The sequence below is a fragment of the Agelaius tricolor genome, unplaced genomic scaffold (assembly GCF_023055355.1).
Source record: "Agelaius tricolor isolate 1412-34295 unplaced genomic scaffold, bAgeTri1.0.p SCAF_14, whole genome shotgun sequence".
NCBI classification, from domain to species: Eukaryota; Metazoa; Chordata; class Aves; order Passeriformes; family Icteridae; genus Agelaius; species Agelaius tricolor.
In genome coordinates this window covers 19,353,332-19,374,383 of record NW_027269274.1, presented here as the reverse complement: position 1 = coordinate 19,374,383, position 21,052 = coordinate 19,353,332, and the positions used below count along the sequence as shown (strand labels likewise).

The following is a 21,052-nucleotide window of genomic DNA, read 5'->3' as shown; positions in this document are numbered from 1 at the left end:
AGGACTGAGGGGATGCTACTATTAAATACCAAATGATTGTCCTGCAAGCTGAGGGAGTGAAGGTATCTCATGGAGTTAATGCACTTCACACCTCTCAGGCTTGGCCTTAAAGCTCCCTGCAGCCTCAGGCATTTGTGGGGTTACATCTCTGAGCAGCTGAGGCCATTCTGGGGTCACCAGTCCCTGCCCAAGCACCTAAGAATGGATTTTGTGTCACTCATGATTTCTGTTACATTTATAAGGGTATTTCTGTGACTCCATTAAAGCTTCCAGGTGCTTTATGTCAAATATTTTATAAAGAAATACCATGTTAAAAATGAGCAGAAAAAAAGTGACTTGCAATATATTCCAAGTTGCCTCTGATTTTTTGAGTGGAAGACACTGAAATCTGTCCAGCTCACTGTAAGAGGTTAGCTATGCTTTTTTGGCTATTTGTTCTCAGTTTACTCAAGAAAACTCACAAAACATAGTGTGGATGAGGCCAGACCTCTCTCCAAGGTGGTTTTGTTGTCCCCATTTTCTCTTTCAGGAAGAAAGTGCGTTTGGATTGGAACACAGATGCTGCCTCCCTGATTGGAGAGGAGCTGCGAGTGGACTTCCTTGACCATGTCCCACTCACCACTCACAATTTTGTAAGATTTTCTTTATTCTGCTGGGAATTTCATCAGTTGAGCCACAGATTTGGCCAAAGAATGTTTTGGCCATTAGAAAGCTTTTGGCTTTCTGGACACAGGGATTTTCAGAAGTTGGGGTTGATTCCTTCAGCCCTGTTCCCCACCAATTCCATTCCCTAAATATCAATTTGCAGTGAAATGCCAGAATTGTGATGATTCCCCTGGGGATCCCCAGGTGTCACAGCCTTTCCAAGCTCACACTGTGCATGTTCTTCACAGGTCTGATGAGTGCCATTTTTATTTTACATAAATACCTGTGTCTGTAACTGTTGTGGTAAGATACCCATGTCTTTAAAGTCTAGAAAAGGCAGAAAATTTGCATTTTCTCTGTGTCATCAGTCAAAAAAGGCTGGATAAGTTCAGCAGCTTTACTGGACTGATGGTCCAATGTTTATTTGTGCTGTTCATTCTGCAGGTAATGACATTATTTTGTGAGCTAATGCTGCTTTGTAATTTGACAGAGTGTTCTGTGGGGGAATGAAAGGCTTTACTTTGTAGTCCCTTCTCAAAAATGGATTATTTATTCCACACAAAACAAATAAGTAGAAGGTGGTTTTGTGCTTTGTAGGTTTTTTAAGAATTTTTAAAAATTATTTTTTTTTTTTTTATGAAGAGATAATGCCCAACTCCTAACAGTTTTACCTTGTATTATTGTCTTCTCCTTGGGAAGGAACTCTCTTCCCATATTTTAGCTTTTTTCTTGTTTTGTTCTAGAAATCCATTGTGGTAATCCTAAGTCCTAAAGGATTGCCATTTACATCCATTAGAAGGGTTAGGATTGATTTGCAAAACCTGAGAGTCACTTTACTGCTGCATTACATGTAAAAAAAAATACAGAAAATGTCATCTGCAGTTGGTCAGCAGAAAATGAATATTTTTCTCCAGGTCTGGAAGAAGCTAAAATTTGGAACCCTCCTCTCCAGTAGGTTCTGGAGGAAGAAACCCCTTGGTTCATTTTAATCTTTTCATACTCCAGAAGCTTTTATAAAACCAAAGTGGGCTGCCATTTAAATAAGTACAAATTCCTTCTATTATTTTGATTACTAAGAAATGTATTTCTCATGCAAGGGATATTGGTTAGTTGTAACCACCAAGAGTTTTGGCTAACAAAAAAAAATGAGCTGGGCCTTCCAGTCTGATCCTCTTTCACCTCTTTGGTGCTACTGGAAACAAACACAAACCTCAGCTCTTGGCTCACACAGCTCTGTCACCTTGCTGAGCAAAAACATCATTTTTGCATTTGAAAGAACCCTTATTCTTTTCTTTTTCTTTCTTTGTTTGTTCTGTAAATAAAGCCTTCAGTGTTTCTGGACTGCCCAGGTGTCCAACCAACCTGGAAATCCACTCTAGAATATTTGAGTGTGGTTTTAAGCTCAGTAGCAACCTGGGGGCTCTGACAGCATTTTACCATGGTTATTTATTTCTTTTGGGCTCTGACTGTCCAAATGTCAGTTGATGAAGAGGTAATTAGCTGGGATTAATCCCTGGCTGTGTTTTCCAGGCCAGGAAGACATTTCTGAAGCTTGCCTTCTGTGACATCTGCCAGAAGTTCCTGCTCAATGGCTTCCGCTGTCAGACGTGCGGCTACAAATTCCACGAGCACTGCAGCACCAAGGTGCCAACCATGTGTGTGGACTGGAGCAACATCAGGCAGCTCTTGTAAGGACTGCTCCTTTCTATGGCAGCAGCAAGTCTGGCTGACACTTGGTGTTGTGTCTCTGATCACAGAGATCCTTCTGGGTTGTAGGGAAGGCAGTCCCTGTGAGCAGAACTGTGGGTTGAGCTCATGAAACAGCCAGCAATGAGTGTCTGTTCCCAGGGAAAGGCCGTGCACATCAGCTGCAGTTTGTTCTTGCTCTGGATTTTAATGCTCTGGGACAAGCAAACAAACACCTTGAATGGCCAGGCAGTTCCTCCAGTGCCCTCTGTTTGAGCAGGGGACAGCAATTCCTCCCACACAACACATGTTAGGAATCAGCCAGGCCATGATTCAGTGGATTTTAGCTGTTTAGTGTTCACCTGTTCTACACATCAGCTTCTGACACTGGTGAAAATGGTGAGAAAACAGATGGAGGGTAATACTTTCCTAATACCAGTTACAAAAAGTTGAAAATGATTATGTTAGAAGTCCTTTTATGCAAAAGTGTTAAAGCCTGTAATTGTTCTAATGTTTCTTAGTGGTTGTAATTTTTTATAACTAAACTTGGTCATGTGGTTCTGCATTTTCCCAAACTAAGAGAGGGCAGGATGACTTGTGCCACTTGGTGCTACCTGGTTTGAATAGAACTTCACTGGGTCAAGTACCCTTTCAGGAAAATCTCAAGTCTGATATAAAAAGATTTTGTCTCTCAAGTTTGGAAAGAACACGTGGAACTTTTCTTTGGGAGTCTGAAGGCAGAGATTTTAGTGGTACACAGAGGAAAAACACGATGTAAAGATAGGAATGTGTTCATGAAGTTAATCATGCTGCAAAGAAACAGCCCTTTAAAATTTCAGCTTTCAAGAGCATTGTACAGGAGGTAGTGTAGCAGTTGAAGTTGTAATTGTTTTTGTTGATATTTCAGATTGTTCCCAAATTCAAATATCAGTGACAGTGGTGTCCCTGCACTACCTCCCTTGACAATGAGACGGATGCGGGAGTCTGTCTCCCGGATACCTGTTAGGTAAGCTTGTATTTCCTGTCATTTCTCTTTTGGGAAATACACTTCTCTCAAAGCAATCCATCCCAAGCAGCCAGAGACCCCCAGCTCCTCCAAAGCAGAGCAATCTGATCCAGGGTTGGGATGAATGTGCAAGGCAGCAGCACCACTTCATCACAGACAACTCTTTCTTGTTCTTAGATCCACCAAAGCATTGATTTCAGATTTCATAGTTTCAAGTTTTAGCCTTTTCAATTTTAGAGTATTAAAGGCTTTTTGGAGACCTTTGTTTTCCTGCCTAAGAAAATCCAAGGCTCCCTTTTGGTATTTCTGTGAATTCATTTTATTTTATCTGATCAGGTAGTGTGCATCAAGAGTTTGTGTCTCGTGGTGGATGATTCACATCATAACTAAAATAATGCTCTGATATTCTGATGACAGATAGGAGTTTAAGGAGACAACAGTGGGAACTGAAAATATGCTCCTCTTAAAGAAAATTCTCATACCTAAAGAGAACATGCCTGTAGTTTTAATTCATGCTGAAATGAAACTTGTGTCCCTTCCCAAGGGGCCTCTCCCCTGACCCTAACACGTGCCTGTATTCTTTCCCTTGAAATTCTAGAGGCTGAAGAGAGCAGGCCAGCTTTTGTTTTTTCTGCACCCATTTGAACAGTCTGGTCAGGAATGAGGCACAGAGCACGTAGCTGACTTGTAAATGGTTCTATGTCTTTATTTCTTTGTTTTAATGGGAACTGCATCAGGAATTGATCTTTGCCATCTTACTCTTATTTCCAGTGTTGTTGAACAGTGAGTTACTAACTTTATAGATCTTTTGTGAAGGCTGGCCCATTTCAACTAAGATACATTTGTGTTTTGGGATCCTAATGGTCTGAGTGGCCTTAGCTGTGATTTAGAACTCTTTGTTGAGCTGGATTTTAGCCTTGGCCTCCTTTTAACTGGTGTTGGGTTTCATGACTTCCTTGCTGGCTGTTCTGTGCAAACCATTGAACAGTCTTGCAAAGCTTTACAAATTCAGGGTTTAGCTCTTAAGCTGTGCATTTAACAGGCTTGAAACGAGCAGTTTGTTTAGTTTCACAGTCCTGAATTCATCTCTCAGAGCCAGTATTTTGTCAGTGTATTAAATGTGATTTGATGGGGATTGAGGTGAACTGTGGCAAAGTTCCTAACAGCAAAACCAGACCTCAGCTAAACACACTAATTAAATATGTGAGCTGACAAGATCTTCAAGTTTTTCAAATTTATTTCTTAGATTAAACTGGGACTGATTCAGCTGACCAAGTAGTTTAGTTGATGTGTAAATCCCAGCTTTTTCTCTGCTTGGAATTGTGTGTATATTGCTTTTGGACAGGTTACATTGAACGGTGTTTTTCACTTGCCAGAGGGGGAAATAAAAATAACCACAAGTCTCCCTTTGTCTCTGTTTCCTTCTCAGCTCCCAGCACAGGTATTCTACACCTCATGCCTTCACTTTCAACCCATCCAACCCTTCCTCTGAGGGCTCTCTGTCCCAAAGGCAGCGCTCCACATCCACCCCCAACGTGCACATGGTCAGCACCACCATGCCCGTGGACAGCAGGATCATCGAGGTAACAGCAGGGCTGCCCTGGGGCTGCACTGCCCTGCCACAGCCTCTGTGGCCTTGCCTTCCTGCCTTCCTCCCCTCTGCTCACTGCCTGCCTCAGCTGCCTCACTGGGGAGGAGATCAGGAGACACCTTTGCATAGGAAGTTCATTATTAATTCTTGCAGTCTATCAACTTTGCTGCAGGAATTGGGGAATTCTAGGGGTGTGTCAAGAGGTTTAACAGTTAAGCTCGGTTTTGTGAAGAAATGCTTTTTAGATGTGTCTAAAAATGTTTTTCCAAATGTAAAAGTCTGGGTTTGTGAGGGGGGCTGGTGTTAATTTTCAGTCAGACTAAAGGTGCCCTGAGTCTGGTGTAGTTCTTGGGCTGGGAATGCTCAGGTCAGAGCTTCCTGGGGATCTGTTTTGTGTTACACCTGAATGGAATTAATGACAATTCTGGGCCTGTGGGCTGAAGCCAGTCTGTCTGAGACTATTCCTGCTGTTCTTCCCTTCAAACACCTTTTTTTTGTATTTTCCTACCTTAGACTGGCAGTGAGGGACAACTCTGGGAAATCAGGCCTAAAGTGGTTGGGTTTCTTTAATTTTGATTTGTGCTAACCTTAACAAACTGGTGTGCAGGAAATGCTGAACTGCAGGACTTGGGAGAGAGAGCAAGCACTGTTTGCTGCTTTTGCCTCTGGAATAGTTTAAAAACTCTGGAGGCCAAGCAAAAGCCTTTCACTGCTGAGCTCACCTGCATCTTCAGCTGCTGATTTATGGACTTGTGTGAAACCTGAAGATCCTCTGAAGGGACTGAGAGAGTTCCTCTGGCCCTTGGAGCAGAGCAGGAGTGCCCTGCAGCCCCAGGAAGCATTTTTGGTCAGAGGCTCTGTGTCAGCTGCCTTTGTGTCCTCCCTTTCTCTTTGGCTTCTTTGGCTCCCAGCCCTTTTTGCTGGTTCAGAGGCCAGGCTGACCATCTCTGGTGGCACAAACCACAATGGAGCACTCAAGAAAATCTGAATTATTGATCTGGGTAGAGTGATGAGTCTTTAGGGAGACATTTTTTTTCTTTATGCAGAGCAGTAAAGATAGAAACACTTTCTATTCTGGATCTTCACATTACCATAAAAATAGCTGTTACATTCTAAAAGCTTTTCAAAGGCCCCAAAGCAATGCAGAAAGAAAGTAGCAGAGACTTTCTAGTAAACCAGGAGAAAAACTATAATAAAAAAATGCTTTACCCAAGGATAGATCCTGGTGAACCTCTGGGTTTGAGCAGGAATACTTAAAAATTTTATTGCACTTAATTAGCATTTATCAAGCAAATTAGGTTTTTCTTTCATTTAGCCTAATATTGAATTTTTAGAAATACTTTTTTATACTTCCTCTGTTCTTTTCTTTTATCTCTTACTGTGTTGGCCTAGAATAACAGCCTGAATGCTTCTCCCAGCTCCTGGTGCAGACGCTTTTGTTTGAGGGGAAGAGTAGGTATTTCCTTGGTGCCTTCTGTTTTCTTGTCATTAACAGCATTGCTGTAACTTGTAAGCCATGGCAGTGTCCACCTGAGGTGTTGAATCTGGACCTGATCTGATGAGAATCTTGCCAGCATGTTTATACTCAAATATTGGGGCTGTTAATTGGAAGGGGCAAATTGATAAAGAGCTTCATGTTCAGTTGATCTGGCTGAATTCATCCTCCTCTGGATGGGAATAGGCTTGGATTAGAATGCATTGGGTCTCACAGCCTTTAAACAAAACCCTCTCAAAACACATGCATTGTGTGGCTTTTCCCTCTGGAAGTGGTTTTTATTGGCTGTACCATCCAAAGCCCTGAGATGAAGAACAGCTTGGACTGTTTTTATTTCCCATCAAAGGAAAGCTGACAGACTACAGCACTGGGGATGGTGTTACTTGTGTTGTAAGAACAGGGGTTTGGTTTGTTTGCTGTTGAAATCAGAAGCAAATAAACAAATATTCACATCAGGATTGAAGCTCCAAAATACTTTTTCAAAGTAAGAACTCCACATAGATAAGTATGAGAAACAATTGGAATTCTTTAGTCATCCTTTGCCAGCTTCCTGGAAAGCAGTTACATTCTCAGGCTGATGTACAAAACCAATCACTTGTGATTTGGGTTCTGAAAGGTTTTATTATCCTTAAACAAAATTAGTAAATGGAGGAGTTCTTCATTGGTTGTTCATGCAGATTTTAATCCACTCAGGTGTGGAGCAGTGGCAATCTGCAAGAATGCTGTACCTAGTCCAGCCTGGGTGAATGCAACTAATTAGCTAAAACAATGTATTTTATAACTGAACCTTTGCTAAGGATAATCTTAATTTGAAACTGTGGAGTGCAATGTGGGCTTGTTCTGTCCTCCTATGAAGTCTTACATTTATTATTCTACTAATTAGTTAGAGAATTTGCATTGACTTCTGTTAACTTTGACAGTGTTTAATCTCTCTGTAGTGCATGTTCTTGCTTTGTACTCACACAGTCCCTGGATATTTTCCCTTTCCTGTTTGTACTTTGGGATAATGCAAAAGGCAGGTGAGAAAAGCTGTGCAGTGCTGTTTGTCAGAGCTTAGTTCTCTCTTGTGCATGGCTGTAGAGTTGTGTTGTGCCCGTGGCATGAGGTGACACTTGTGGCACTGTCCTGGTGACCTGTGGGAACACTGCTCAAATGCCAGATTCCCTGTGGGAATGTGCTTGGAAAAGGAGAGGGCTTTGTGTAGGGGCACTTGTGTAGCCTGTTTTGGGGGTTGAGGTGCTGTGTGCAGCCATTTCACACTGGGTGTTGAGGTGGAATATTTGGGGGGGTTCAAAGTCCTGCTGTACCCCAGGAGCTGTTTGGGGGTTGTGCCCTGGGGCCGTGCCAGGAGCTCTGTCCACACCTGGAACACGAGCATGAAGTGCAGGGGGAGCGCAGACGGTGTTGCTGCTGCTGGGTCTTGTGTTGTGCCCCTTTCCTTTTTGGTAGCAGTCCTTTCAGTATGCTCTGAGCCTCTTCCCTGTGTTGGCAGAACTCACCAGTTGCATGGGTTTCCTGCAGGATTGGTGTGATGAGCAGATCCCCAATCCTGGAGCTGCTGGCCAGTGCTCTATTGCACCAAAACTGGCCCAGCAATTTCCACACCAGCCCTGCTTGTTCCTTTGTGTGCTTCTTGTTCCTTTATTAACTTTATTCCCCATTTCTTCTGTTGCAGGATGCAATTCGAAGCCATAGTGAATCAGGTATGCTTTCAAGAATGAAACATTTTCTAATATGGTTTGATTTGCTTGTTCTCTTGTTCATCAACTGTTTTCTTGTATTTCTGTCTTAAAGCCTCACCCTCTGCTCTGTCTGGAAGTCCTAACAATATGAGCCCAACTGGCTGGTCTCAGCCTAAAACCCCAGTCCCAGCCCAAAGAGAGAGAGCCCCTGCATCTAACACACAAGAAAAAAACAAAATTGTGAGTATGGTGATGTTTGCTTGAATTCACAAATGAGTTTGCACTGTGCTGGGATGAATTTCTGCACTGAAGGGTGCAGGTGATCTTGGCTTGCTCTGCACTGTGTGTACAGGAACAATTTATTGTCATTAATTGGGGAATGATGGCACTGATGCCTTGGATTATAAATGCTCAGAACAAAGTGTTCTGGGTTGCAAATGAATTTCAGCCAGTGGTGTGACATTGTCAGTGCAGGCCCAAGGATTGCCTTTTAAATCTTTAGAGGTTGCATCCTTTTGATCCAGTTTTAATTTATTTCAAATTGGCTTCATTAGCACTGTTTGAACTGTGTTGTTTCCATAGAAAGGGGATATTGCCAATGCCTTCATTTCCCTTGGACAGTCAAATATCTCAGGGAAAACCAGATTTTACAAAATGCAGCTTTTCCCTCAAAGGTTTGATTTAAACTTAGGGGTGGGGGCAAGAAAGAAAAGAAAGAAAGATTCACAGTTTTTCCTCACTTAGACATTTGGGAATTTTGCTCTCATCTGTTTGGCTTATTCCATTTAAGAGTTCCAGAATTTTAGCATTGTGCCTTTGAAGAAAGCACTTTCTTAAATATTTCAGATGTTTTAAAATAATTGACCATAAAATATATGTTCCTTTTAGGATCTCAGATTAGGGTTTAATTTTCTAGTGCAGACCTTCATGATAAACAGTTCAAGACACCCAAGAAAAATGGGGTGATTTTTTTTATTTGGGTTTTTTGCTGAAAACTCCCACCACCCTCCCAAAGTGAGGAGAAAAACAAAAATCCAAACTGCAGGACCAACCCCTCGAGGTTTCAGGGGGAAATTATTGAATTGATTTGTGTGTGTATGATACAGGTGATTAAAAATGACCTTTCTGTGAATTGTTGTTGCAGAGGCCTCGTGGCCAGAGAGACTCCAGTTATTACTGGGAAATAGAAGCCAGTGAAGTGATGCTGTCCACCAGGATAGGCTCAGGCTCTTTTGGCACAGTTTACAAGGGCAAGTGGCACGGTGAGTCTGGAGCTGGGCAACATGGAGCTTGGGGTGCTGGGTGCCCTGCTGCCTCCAAAGGGAAAAGGGATTTAGGGGTGCTGGCTGCTCAGCTGCCACCAAAGGCACAGGGGAAATGGATCTTGGGGTGCTGGGTGCTCATCCTTCACCAAAGGGAGAATGGATTTAGGAGTGCTGGGTGCTCATTCTTCACCAGAGGCACAGGGAAAATGGATTTAGGGGTGCTGGATGCTCATCTGCCACCAAAGGGAAAAGGGATTTAGGGGTGCTGGCTGCTCAGCTGCCTCCAAAGGGAAGAGGGATTTAGGGGTGCTGGGTGCTCATCCTTCACCCAAGGGAGAATGGATTTAGGGGTGCTGGGTGCTCATCCTTCACCCAAGGGAGAATGGATTTAGGGGTGCTGGGTGCTCATTCTTCACCAGAGGCACAGGGAAAATGGATTTAGGGGTGCTGGATGCTCATCTGCCACCAAAGGCACAGGGAGAATGGATTTACTCCTGCTGGGTGCTCATCCTTCACCAGAGGCACAGGGAGGATGGATTTAGGGGTGCTGGGCACCAGAGGCACAGGGAGAATGGATTTAGGGGTACTGGGTGCTCATCCTTCTCCAAAGGGAGAATGGATTTAGGGGTGCTGGGTGCTCATCCTTCACCAAAGGCACAGGGAGAATGGATTTACTCCTGCTGGGTGCTCATTCTTCACCAAAGGCACAGGGAGAAGGGATTTAGGGGTGCTGGGTGCTCATCCTTCACCAAAGGGAAAAGGATTTAGGGGTGCTGGGTGCTCATTCTTCACCAAAGGGAAAAGGGATTTAGGGGTGCTGGGTGCTCATCCTTCACCAAAGGGAAAAGGGATTTAGGGGTGCTGGGTGCTCATCCTTCACCAAAGGCACAATGGCTTTAGGGGTGCTGGGTGCTCATCCTTGACCAGAGGCACAATGGATTTAGGGGTGCTGGGTGCTCATCCTTCACCAAAGGCACAGGGAGGATGGATTTAGGGGTGCTGGGTGCTCATCCTTCACCAAAGGCACAGGGATGATGGATTTAGGGGTGCTGGGTGCTCATCCTTCACCAGAGGCACAATGGATTTAGGGGTGCTGGGTGCTCATCCTTCACCAGAGGCACAATGGATTTAGGGGTGCTGGGTGCTCATCCTTCACCAAGGCCCAGGCAGAATCAGATCTGCTGTGTGAGAGCAGCCCTGGGGTTCAAGCCAAGCACAGACCCCAAACCTCAGTCTCACAAGTGCCTCTCCATTCTCACTGCTCTGATCTCTTCACTCCCATGCTCCACACCAGTTTGCTTTCTAAAAGGGTTTGTTTTCTGTTAGCTGGGCAATTCCACAGCCTGCTGTTCAGTTATATTTAGCTTCTCTTCAAACCTTTGTGGTTTAATTAGCATGCTTCATTTCAAGGTGGGATGGAAAGGAAATCAGCATAAATAAATTGTGGAGTTTTTTCAATGAAAAAATGATGAATGTGAGAGTTTGATCTGTAGTGGGGATATTTTGAAAACAGGCACCCTGCAAAGCTGCAGAATTTGTTTCCAAATTCATGGCTTGTGATTTTGAACAGAAACACACAGAAACCTTTCCATGCTCTAATTTAAATGGCATTATTGTTAGAAAAAAAACCTCACAAAACAAATCTGGAAACTCACCTGCTGCCCTCTGTTTTTAATGAGTAAATACTTGCATGTCTCAAGGCCCAGATGCTGTCAGCAGCAAGGGAAGCACTATTGTTACACTAAAAGTCATGAGCAGTTTCTGATTTTCATTATGGAACTGAATGGGACACAGAAATCAAGAGGAAAATTAGTTCAGTCAGATTTTGTAATAAAACATAAATTCATATTACAATTTATTTTAGTAGAACATTCACACCTCTTCAAGTACCAAGAATTAAAGAAGTAAAGAAATTCTGCATGAAGGAGAGCTGTTGGGTTTTCTAATGTGCTCAAATGGAATTTATATATAAAACACTTCAATATTTACATTTGCTAATAAAACCACAAAGGTGTGTATACATATGTCCTGCAAAATGGATTCTACCCCAACATAGCCCTAAAAGATAGAAGGGAGGTGTGGGAATAATTAATTAATGGCTTTTTCCATTAGACTGAAATTCAACTCAATTAATTGCTTGACACCACAGGAATTTGTCTGCAGGGAAATCTTGACCCTTCAGTAGAGGTTCAGATGAGGAATTTGAATTCCATTGTTTATTTTTGTTACTTTGAGGAGGAGAGGAAAGCTGCATCTTCAGTAACTTTGTTGTAATTTTATTTCCAGGGGATGTAGCAGTGAAGATCCTAAAGGTTGTAGACCCAACCCCAGAACAGTTCCAGGCTTTCAGGAATGAAGTGGCTGTCCTGAGGTGAGTTGGAGTTCCACTGCTAAATTCTGATATTCCAGCTGCTGCATTTCCCTCCCTGCAGCCTTCTGGCCCCATGTTCTGTGTGTGATAGGCACAAAAGCAGATTTCCAGAGAAGAATGAAAAAGACAGTCCTAGTTCAGAGTGTTTTTGTGGTCTCTTAACATTGCTCAGCCCACACTGGGCAGTGAAGGTGGGGATTAATGAATTCTGCCCTAATTGTCACCACCAGACAACACTTGAACTGTTCCTCTTCAAATGGCACCATAATAATTTTTTTCCTTAAACACATGCACTGATCAGTGTAATTGTTCTCTGCTTTCAGATCCTCAGGTGTTTTAGTGTCTGTGATGTTACTCCTGAAAATGAACCAAGTAGATACATAACAAACCATCTCCTCATCTGATAATTCCTTTAGGGTTTGCAGCTATCTTGGCATTCAGCCTTCCACCTAGAGCTGGGATTTTTCCCAGCTTCCAGGGTGCTTTCTGCCATTCCAGTAACTTCTAACCCCACTTGCAAGTGTGACTGTTGCTTGTTGATGTCATATTCTTAAATGTTGATTTCAAATAACTAAAAGGGAATATTGTAACTAAAGAGCAAAAGAGCAGCTGAAAACCAGAAAATGGCAACTGTGGTGTATTTTAATGATGTGTGAGGCCAAATTTCACTGCCACACTGGCCTGGGATTGCAGAGATGAGATGCATTCAGCCAGGAGTGCCTTTGGAGCAGCCCTGGGGAGCACTTTGGGTGCAGCCCCTGATTGCTCTTGGTGCTCCTCTGTCAGGAAGACCCGGCACGTGAACATCCTGCTCTTCATGGGCTACATGACCAAGGACAACCTGGCCATTGTCACCCAGTGGTGTGAGGGCAGCAGCCTCTACAAACACCTGCACGTGCAGGAGACCAAGTTCCAGATGTTCCAGCTCATCGACATCGCCCGCCAGACCGCCCAGGGCATGGAGTGAGTGCCTTCCCTCTTCCTGCCCCTTTCCTGCCCCTTTCCTGCCCCTTTCCTGCCCCTTTCCTGCCCCTCTCCCTGCCCCTCTCCCTGCCCCTCTCCCTGCCCCTCTCCCTGCCCCTTCCCTGCCCCATTTTATCAGCTATTTTATCAGCTTCTCCAGCCTGAGCTCTGCTGTAGTGCAGCAGATGCAATGCTGTTGTAAATTCAGGATGAGGGGGCTTTTCCTCCCCTGTGTCAGTGTAACCCTGCAGTGTCTGACACACACTGATTGATGCTCTGTGGGATCAGGGGTGGCTGCTCTGTTCCCCAGGACTCACCCAGATGGTTCTGGAAGCATTTCCAGCTCCCTGCTCTCAGCCCTGGTTCTGATGCTGGGAGCACAGGAGCAGCTGCTGCTGCTACTGCTCCTTCCTTGGAGCTCAGAGCCCAGGTTTGCAGCCACTCTCCAGGAGCTGGCCAGGGTGAAATGTCCATTTGGAGCAGATCCAGGAGCTGGCCAGGGTGAAATGTCCATTTGGAGCAGATCCAGGAGCTGGCCAGGGTGAAATGTCCATTTGGAACAGATCCAGGAGCTGGCCAGGGTGAAATGTCCATTTGGAGCAGATCCAGGAGCTGGCCAGGGTGAAATGTCCATTTGGAACAGCCACAATCCAGGAGCTGGCCAGGGTGAAATGTCCATTTGGAGCAGGCAGCCCCAGCACAGGGCACAGAGCTCATGGCTGTGAGGACAGCCCCAGGTTTCCAGGGTTAATCCATCCTCCCTGTGCCTCTGGTGAAGGATGAGCACCCAGCACCCCTAAATCCATCCCCCCTGTGCTTCTGGTGAAGGATGAGCACCCAGCACCCCTAAATCCATCCCCCCTGTGCTTCTGGTGAAGGATGAGCACCCAGCACCCCTAAATCCATTCTCCCTGTGCCTCTGGTGAAGGATGAGCACTCAGCACCCCTAAATCCATCCTCCCTGTGCTTCTGGTGAAGGATGAGCACCCAGCCTCCCTAAATCCATCCCCCCTGTGCTTCTGGTGAAGGATGAGCACCCAGCACCCCTAAATCCATTCTCCCTTTGGTGAAGGGTTAATGGAATTTGTGCCACTCCTTCCTGGCATTTCTTCCCTGCACTGAGCACAGCTCCATTTCTTTGTTCCCAAAGTGGACTTGTGGAAAGCCAGCAGGGGTTGGGTGTGTAATAAACTGAATAAAGTGTCTGGGGGGATGAAAATGCTGATTGTGAGCAGCCCTGCTAATGGCTGCTGTGCTTTTCCCTTCACAGCTATTTACATGCCAAGAACATCATCCACAGAGACATGAAATCCAACAGTATCCTTCCTGAGCTCCATCCTCTGCTGGGAGGGATTTCTTGGGCATGGGGAGCTTGCTTTCTGTGGGGCTTGCACCACCTATTTAAAATAGATTGATATATATAACTACTAATGGGCAATCCCTGTTGATGAGCTAGCAGGGATTTCCACAGGGCATCTGTGCTTGTTTGCCACACTTGGCATAAAGATGTGCAGCAGTTGTGCTCCAGGAGTCTCTTATTTTACTGAAATGAGGTTTATTCAGTGCTCTGGGACCCACATGCTGCTCTCCTCCTTGGTGGGAGCTGTGTGTGCACACATGGGTTTGTTTCTGTCTCTTGGGTATTTTTAGTACATTTAGAACTCCTCACATAACTGGCAGAAAGGAAGCCAAAAGTCTTACTTTAAACTCAAGGAAAAGCAGCCTTTTACTATTCTATGTCGTGCAAAAATATAGATTCAGTAACACATCTGGAGTGAAAATGGTGGGAGCTGATTTCTTGCACCTTTGAAATGCCTGATTTTGCAATTACCAGAACATCCTTGGAGATGAGAACTGGGGCTTCCTTCCATCACATGTGACCAGGATGTTTTGGCAAATGCCATCATAAAAAATCTCCCAAGTTCAGTAGTTCCAGAACGTCAGTGGATTCCCTTTCCAGTTAAACAAAAATAAAACCAATTATTTCATTGTATAGGAGGTCAGAAATTTGTGATTCCTAGTAATGATGATCATTTTTGTGAATTAAGTTAGCTCTGCTCCTGACATACAAACATGACTGACTCTTTCTCATTTCTATTTCTGAATTATCTTCTTGAATTTGCAGCATTCCTAAGTCAAATCAATAAATGATCACTTCTTAAAATAACCCAGCAAAGAAGGTGCTGATACCAGTGACAGATCCATGAAGGAGATAATGATAAATAGTGTGGGTGTATTTGCAGTTAAAATCATAGTTAAACCTCAGGAGATCTGCCAGAGAACTTCATGGAAATAGATTTTATTTTTACATTTACTTCTCCTTGTAATTGTTTTTTTTCTTAATTTTCTTTTCTGAGTTGTGAGATCTCTGGGCTCTTTCCTTTTCTCAGTTATTTAAGGAGCTGCAGCCATGGGTGGTAATGAACTGTTGATTTCTGTCCTGGCTCACCATAAAGATAAATCTACAAATGCTGCTGAACATCTGCTCTGGTTTAGTGTTAAATGTTAATTTCAAAGCCCTTTTCCTTTGTTTCCCATACAGGTTTCAGTAAAACAGGCAGCACTTGACACTCAGGTCAGAAGATACAGAACTGTTGACTCAGTTTGTGCAGTTTCTTTAACAAACCCACAGATATATTTCTTCATGAAGGCCTGACAGTGAAAATAGGAGACTTTGGGCTGGCAACTGTCAAGTCCAGGTGGAGTGGATCCCAGCAGGTGGAGCAGCCCACGGGCTCCATCCTGTGGATGGTGAGCACAGCATCCCTGCTTTGCAGAGCTCCCTCTGCACTGCCCCCTCAGCACTCACCCACTGCTGCCAGGCCTCTGGGGCTTTTGTTCACCTCTAGGACAGGTTAAAATTGGGCATGAATTGTGCAAAATGGGCACCAGGCACCCGTGGACTCTCCACTGGGGCTTGGGAGTTATTTTAAATATTTAGGGCTGCCAGTAAATCTGGGAATGGGTATTAAAAATGTCAGGGTGCTTGGCTAAGGCTGCTTTGTGCTCTGGAAAATACACACATCACCTGAAACAGAGTTCCAGAAGCAGAAATGTTCTTTTCTGTAAAAAAATGATACAAAAAGTCACATTTTGAAAAACTTTCCGTAAAAGGGTTTAAAACTAACTTACCTAATGGCATGCAATGTATTTGTGTACATGAAACAGACCTTGGGAAAAAAAAACCTGCATATTTGCTCATTGCAGGCTTTTCAAAACCATTTTATTTATTTTAGTCATGTGTAGCCCATCCTTGCTGAGCTGTCACAGGAGGGGAGGTTGGTTCTGTTGCCTTGGAAGCTCCTGTGGTCCCTTTTTGTGCTTTTTATGCTGTTGCACTTTAGTGCTTTGCTTAATAATTCTGAGGGAATTCTTCAGGAGGGAGAAAAGATCTCAGCCAATGGAAAAGTTCTTCTGGTGGGTCACACCTTGTTGTGCTCAGCCATCTGACAGTGTTTGTTTTTCATAATTTGCAAATATCTTCAAATGTTCCTGCATTTCTTCCCTGATCTGTTCAATATGTGCTGGTTTGTGTTTGGCTTTCACATTTCCTGACCAAATTTTGGTATCAATTTACAAGAGATGAGAGTTTTGTATTTTCCCTTTTAACCTTGCTACCAAGGTTGCAAATATCCAAATGTTGCAAATATCCAAATATTAATATTTTTTCCAATGGCAACATGCTTGTCCAAGTAAAGCATTGATTTTTTTTGTGTGTTCTGAACTGTATTGATATTTTTAATAAGATAGGAGTAGCCTGAACTTCTCCAGAGCCTTAGGTAAACTCATCAAGCTTTGGGGGTATGTTAAACCAGGAAATATGAAAAATGTTACAATGTTCTTGCATTTCTTCCCTGATCTGTTCAATATGTGCTGGGTTGTGTTTGGCTTTCACATTTCCTGACCATGTTTTGGTATCAGTTTACAAGAAATTAAGAATTTTGTATTTTCTCTTTTAACCTTGATACCAGTTTAAGAACTGCTGGTGAAACTCAGGCTCAGTTCTGTGTAAGGTGTAACAGGAGTCAGGAAATGTTGCAAATCCAAATATTAATATTTTTTCCAATGGCAACATGCTTGTCCAAGTAAAGCATTGATTTTTTTTGTGTGCTGTATTGATATTTTTAATAAGATAGGAGTAGCCTGAACTCCTCCAGAGCCTTAGGCAAACCCATGCAAGCTTTGGGGTGCCTTTGCTGACTGATTGCCAGCTGAGCTCACTGTCTGTGCTCCCAAATCCTGTCTCTTCCTTGGTGCTGTTGTGGCTGCTTTGTTCCTGCAGGCCCCCGAGGTGATCCGCATGCAGGACAGCAACCCCTTCAGCTTCCAGTCAGATGTCTACTCCTATGGAATAGTGCTGTATGAGCTGATGACAGGGGAGCTGCCCTACTCCCACATCAACAACAGAGACCAGGTAGGAGCCCTCTGGGGCAGCCCAGCTCATTCTGCCCATGGCACATGCCCTGGCCTGGGGAATGCAGGGGAAATACAAATGCAGCCCAGCTGAGCTGGTGCTGCCAGCCTGCCTGGTGTCAGCAGTGAGTGTGGAGCTGAGAGATCCCTCAATATTGACAGTGCAGGCACTCAAAGGAAAAAATTCCTTGTTTATAAACATTTGAAGTGCCCTGTTAATTTATTCCCAGCTGCCCAGTAAAATACTGGTTTATACATTTGCAGTTATGGGAAATTCCCATTTTGGTGTGCAATATGCTGCTGCTACATCAGGAAGATTGGATTTGGTGTTTTTTACCAAGGGAAAAACCCCAGTGACAATTGTCCAACCTTGGAGTATTGACTCCTCGTGTTTGGTGTGTGCTGTTGGGCAGCCCAGCCTGCAGGGCAGTGTTGGTGGGACTGGGGTTCCTCACCTTGGGGGCACCACAGCTGCCCAGCAGTGAGCCCCCTGTGTAACCTGCTTGTGTGGGTGGCTGTTTTGCAGATCATTTTCATGGTTGGCAGGGGCTATGCTTCCCCAGACCTCAGCAAGCTGTACAAGAACTGCCCCAAGGCCATGAAGAGGCTGGTAGCAGATTGTCTGAAGAAAGTCAGGGAAGAACGACCTCTGTTCCCACAGGTGAGTGGGGTGTGCTGCCAGGGCCCTGAGGGCTTTGTGAGCACCATTGGGGCACACAGGACCTGCCCAGATGGAAATTCTGGCTAACAGCAAGTGCAGCCTTGCCCTGGTCCTGTGTGTGTTGGTAATGCAGCTCTGGGCAGTGCTGTGGTTGTACCTGACAGTAACTGGAGTCCATGGAACACAGCCTGAGGCTGTGCTGGGCTGTCAGCACCTGAGACAAACCAAACCCCTCTCACTCCAGAAAAGTGAAATCTATCTCTGGGTATCCATTTCATTTTAGGGTTGAGGGAAATGAGGGGCCACTGCTCCTTTCCTTCCTCACAACTCTGAACAAGGAAACAAAATCCACTGGGGGATGTAAACTCATGGAGCAATTTTTGGTATTTCTACAAGGGATGCTTTGCCTTTTCCTGTCACTATGGGGATGGAGAAGGTACTTTCTTATACTCATTAATTATGAGTAATTAATTAATTAAACATCAGCAATTTTGGAAAAATAACTTCTTGATGTTGCAGTCAAGCATTGTTTAGGAAGTTCTTTTGAACTGTCAGGCAGAAGATGCAGTTCCTTCCCTGTTACTCTGCTGGAGGGTGGTTTAGACGCTCATTAATTGCTCCTAATTATCTGTGAACTGATGAAAAGCACCCTCCAGCCTCTGGCACCCCCTGAGGCCCTCACAGCACTGACAGTGCACCGTGGGCAGAGTTGGCTTCCTCCAGCTCTGATCTCGGTGCCCCACGGAGCATTAACATAAAACTTGAACTGGGTAAGGACTGAGTGAACGAATGGATAAATGAATGGATGAATGAAGGTTTGAATGGAAGCAGAGGGGGCTGCAGGCCCCACAGCCTCTCAGAGCTGCTCTTTCCCCAGATCCTGTCCTCCATCGAGCTGCTGCAGCACTCTCTGCCCAAGATCAACCGCAGCGCCTCGGAGCCGTCCCTGCACCGCGCCGCCCACACCGAGGACATCAACTCGTGCACGCTGACCTCCAGCAGGCTGCCCGTGTTCTGAGTGCTCTGAGTGCTCTGCCCTGGCTCCAGCAGGCTGCTCTGAGTGCTCTGAGTGCTCTGCCCTGGCTCCAGCAGGCTGCTCTGAGTGCTCTGAGTGCTCTGCCCTGGCTCCAGCAGGCTGCTCTGAGTGCTCTGCCCTGGCTCCAGCAGGCTGCTCTGAGTGCTCTGAGTGCTCTGCCCTGGCTCCAGCAGGCTGCTCTGAGTGCTCTGAGTGCTCTGCCCTGGCTCCAGCAGGCTGCTCTGAGTGCTCTGAGTGCTCTGCCCTGGCTCCAGCAGGCTGCTCTGAGTGCTCTGAGTGCTCTGCCCTGGCTCCAGCAGGCTGTTCTGAGTGCTCTGAGTGCTCTGCCCTGGCTCCAGCAGGCTGCCTGTGTTCTGAGTGCTCTGCCCTGCTCCTGGCTGGAGCTGCAGGGGGAACTCGAGCTCTGCCTCCCTGCCTGGTGTCCAGGCTCCTCCAGCAGGACCCTCTGTGTCCCACCCCACCAAGAAGCTGCTCTGGATTCGTGCAGTTCTCAGCCTGCAGGGACACAGCTCCTCATTGCCTTTGCTACCATCTCTTGTTCTGGGAGAGGTAACAGACTACAAATCAAGAGATCTATTACTATTTTTTTAATAGATGCACTTGAGCCTTATTTTCCCCTTCCCAGAAGCGATGGCTGTTAGTTTGGCAGTGGCTCTGGCTGGGTTTGCTCTGGGCTCAGTGAGTGAGGGGGCTCTGAGGACAGCTGATGTTCTGGTGCTCTGACTGCCCCGTGCCAAGTGTCACCTCACCCTGGGGAGTTGTGCCTGGAGTGGGAAGAGGAAATAACTCTGGAAATCAGCTCCTGCCTAAGAGCTTCACCAAGCCAATGAAATAAGTTCAAATGCTAATTCAACACAAAATAGTTTTGCAATAGTTTTGCACATAGAAGAAAAACTCTTGCAAAAGGATGGAATCTGTCGTGAATTGTCCTGCTCAGAGAAGGAGGTGAGCCAGTCCTGCTTTGGTCATCTTGAGAAGCCTCCCAGCTGCCTTTGGTACTATGGACCTGCTGTGCTGCAGCCCAGGCAGGGTGGGTGAGGAGGGCTGGGCTGCCAGAGGCTGGGGGTGTCCCCCCTCCTGCAGAGGCTGAGGATTGGGGGTGTCCCCCCTCTTGCAGAGGATTGGGGATGTTCCCTCTCCTGCAGAGGATTGGGGATGTTCCCCCTCCTGCAGAGGATTGGGGATGTTCCCCCTCCTGCAGAGGATTGGGGATGTTCCCCCCTCCTGCAGAGGATGAGGATTGGGGATGTTCCCCCTCCTGCAGAGGATTAGGGATGTTCCCCCTCCTGCAGAGGACTGAGGATTGGGGATGTTCCCCCTCCTGCAGAGGATTGGGGGTGTCCCCCCTCCTGCAGAGGATTGGGGATGTTCCCCCTCCTGCAGAGGCTGCATCCAGCAGGAGCTGTTGTCCAAGAGATGCACTAGCAAGAGGAAACTGAGCATATACAGTTTTTCTTGTTGATTTGGGTTTTAATTTTGTTTTTATTGCTCCTGAGAAAATGCATTTATTGTAAGCCAAGGTTCCTCTGATTATCTTATTTTAATAAAATAAATTAAATTTTAGGTTTAAGATTCAATGTCATCATTTTAATGTAGTCAGCCACAGTTCTGAGTGGGACATTTGGAAAACTCAAGAAATGACATTCTGAATAGTTTTTAAAAAGTAACTGATAAATAACAGCAGTGCAAGTAAAACCACACTTGATAAAACACCCTCTACATTTCCAGTCACATGCCAAGGCAGTTTCTGTACTGTAGTGATCTTTGAGCAGCAGCAGCTCTGGACACCCCCTGCCCTGCCCCACTTGGGCTCCATTTTCTCTTTACTGAGGTGCAAGGGAGGTTTTTGTGTGGGCTGAACTCCATGGAGGACAGCAACAGGTGGGTGAATCTAAAAATGGATTTTTTCCAGGAGCAGTTGGTGAAATGTGGTTATTAGGGCACAAATGGGAGCCCAATTGGGATTTTGCCTTACTGGGGGTCAGGGAGGGGGGTCAGGGCTGCTGTGCCCTCTGCACCCCAAAGCTCTGGGCAGAGCTGCTGCCTTTGCTGGGGACTGGGACAGTCCCTGGAATGCCCCAGGAGCCCCTGCAGCCTCTGCTCTGCAGCAGCAGCACCCACAGAGCTCCTGAAAGGGAGAGCCAAGGCCAGGCACCAGCTCCAGCTCATCCTCAGAATGTTCTGGAACAGGCCAAGGGCAGGATGTGAGTCCCTGGCTGATGATAACTGAGAGTGCCT

General features: G+C 45.5%; 1 protein-coding gene and 1 long non-coding RNA gene across 6 annotated transcripts in view; one reads left to right on the top strand and one right to left on the bottom strand.

The window, feature by feature from the left end:
- Positions 1-20,377, top strand: part of RAF1 (Raf-1 proto-oncogene, serine/threonine kinase) — a 41,231-nt gene extending 20,854 nt beyond the window's left edge. For 2 of the 5 annotated variants that reach the window (XM_071440063.1, XM_071440062.1), the window contains 15 exons: positions 530-632; positions 2,176-2,333; positions 3,239-3,337; positions 4,767-4,920; positions 6,321-6,380; positions 8,099-8,126; positions 8,218-8,345; positions 9,250-9,367; positions 11,657-11,741; positions 12,528-12,704; positions 13,975-14,021; positions 15,337-15,455; positions 16,987-17,118; positions 17,644-17,778; positions 18,656-20,377. In XM_071440063.1, the coding sequence (XP_071296164.1) occupies positions 530-632; positions 2,176-2,333; positions 3,239-3,337; positions 4,767-4,920; positions 6,321-6,380; positions 8,099-8,126; positions 8,218-8,345; positions 9,250-9,367; positions 11,657-11,741; positions 12,528-12,704; positions 13,975-14,021; positions 15,337-15,455; positions 16,987-17,118; positions 17,644-17,778; positions 18,656-18,796 (1,684 nt within the window). In that variant the 3' untranslated portion in view covers positions 18,797-20,377. The remainder of the gene's footprint in view (positions 1-529; positions 633-2,175; positions 2,334-3,238; positions 3,338-4,766; positions 4,921-6,320; positions 6,381-8,098; positions 8,127-8,217; positions 8,346-9,249; positions 9,368-11,656; positions 11,742-12,527; positions 12,705-13,974; positions 14,022-15,336; positions 15,456-16,986; positions 17,119-17,643; positions 17,779-18,655) is intronic. The other 3 variants (XM_071440065.1, XM_071440064.1, XM_071440066.1) reach the window with 3 other exon arrangements.
- LOC139596068 (uncharacterized) lies at positions 14,988-16,989 on the bottom strand. Its single transcript, XR_011681235.1, has 2 exons — positions 16,665-16,989; positions 14,988-16,314 (listed from the first exon to the last, which is right to left on the bottom strand). It is a non-coding gene; the product is annotated as an uncharacterized lncRNA (long non-coding RNA).
- Positions 20,378-21,052: the final 675 nt, after the last annotated feature.